The 1,661-nt window shown below is 45.1% G+C and overlaps 1 protein-coding gene across 1 annotated transcript; it reads right to left on the bottom strand.

Annotated features, from left to right (window-relative positions):
* Positions 1-217: 217 nt before the first annotated feature.
* LOC126381600 (uncharacterized) lies at positions 218-1,191 on the bottom strand. The gene has a single exon (XM_050031064.1). It carries the CDS (start codon positions 1,055-1,057, stop codon positions 218-220), a length of 840 nt encoding a protein of 279 aa, XP_049887021.1. The 5' UTR covers positions 1,058-1,191.
* Between the last annotated feature and the right edge of the window lie 470 nt (positions 1,192-1,661).

Below are 1,661 nucleotides of genomic sequence, written 5' to 3' on the forward strand. Positions count from 1 at the left end.
ATTTGCAAATGTTAAATACATTAAAATGCCTTAAATTAAATTAATATACACTACACATTACACAAATTTAATCGGTTATAAAAACTTATTTTTCATTATACATTTATTTTCCTGAATTAATAATAATAATAATAATCGTTTATTTTCAGATTTACAATCCATAGTTGTTAGTAAAAATGCAGTCTTAACCTATTGTTAGTAGAAAACACAAAATAAGTTAACGATTGCCAGATGTGTGCAATCGCATCCACCGCGCGAACATAGGCGCGTCCCACCTGCCGATCAGCACACTCAGGATACTGTTCGAACTCTTACACATTCGATTTAGGGTCGAGGCGCCTCTCTTCCTCATTATTGTATAGAAGCAGTCTATCCTCGCTTCAGCAAACATGAGAGAAGCGCTACAGAATCGCGGAAGTCCAAACAGTATCCTGAGCGCATCATTGTACTGCACACGTAGCGCGCTGTACGCCTTCTGCGTATAGTTGACCCACAGGCTGCACGTGTAGAAAGATTGGCAGTAAGCTTTGAAAAGCATCGCCTTAACCTGCTTGCCACAACGTGCAAATCTGCGTGCCAACATGTTGCATCGGACAGCCAGCGCCCTACGCTCCCTCTCAATGTCCGAGTTGTCACATTGAGTCTCGGTAACCCAGTGGCCCAGGTACTTAAAACGTTCAACTTGAACCAATGGACTCCCGCACAGTCTTACAGGAGGCACGTTCGAATAAGTCCTAGTACCGGCCCTGAAGACCATCAATTCGCTTTTTTTGGAATTGTACCTGAGCCCATGGGACGCCGCATATCCTTCGCATATGCCTAGCAGTCTGCGCAAAGCACTTATCGATGGACTCAAAAGCACCATGTCATCCGCGTAACTAATGTTATTAATGCACACACCATCGACATGGCATCCGATTCCGGTACTGTTGAGCTCACCGATCAGCCGGTTCATATACAGGTTGAAGAGCTTGGGCGAGGTCAACCCCCCCTGCCTCACCCCGCACTCCAACCTATATACGTCCGACCGCGCGCCTGCCCACTTGACAGTGTTCATCTGATTACCGTACCAATACTTAAAAACGGATATGATCTCTGAAGGCAAATCAGATTCATTTTCTAATTTATTCCATAGGAGATCATATGATACCAGGTCAAACGCCTTCGACAGGTCCAAGAAACAGGCATATACCGGCGTTTTTCTAACCGTGTAGTACTGAACAGTCTGCTTCAGGCATAGGATTGCACTCTCAGTGGAAAGACCCTGTCTAAACCCGAACTGATTATCATGCAGATCGATATTCCCCAAGCGGTTGTCAAGCAAGCTATCCAGCACCTTGGCCACTACAGTAGCCAACGATATAGGCCTGTAATTGGACAAGTCGGAGGCGCTCCCCGTTTTGTCTTTAACTATTGGTACGACTTCAGTATACATCAGGTCATCAGGTAAGTAACGATGACTTAAACACAAATTGAAAAACATAGCCAGTACCCTAGGCAGGTGGACTCCGGCATGCTTCAGGTGCTCGATGCTGAGCCCGTCGTGTCCAGGAGATTTTCCTCTTTTCATTTTATTAATAATGGAAGCAACTTCCTTTGTTGTAAAATGAACACTGGAGACCCTCCCACTTTTGTCACCATCGAACACCCGAGCCTCCGAA

Source organism: Pectinophora gossypiella, unplaced genomic scaffold (genome assembly GCF_024362695.1).
Source record: "Pectinophora gossypiella unplaced genomic scaffold, ilPecGoss1.1 Pgos_66, whole genome shotgun sequence".
Lineage (NCBI taxonomy): Eukaryota > Metazoa > Arthropoda > Insecta > Lepidoptera > Gelechiidae > Pectinophora > Pectinophora gossypiella.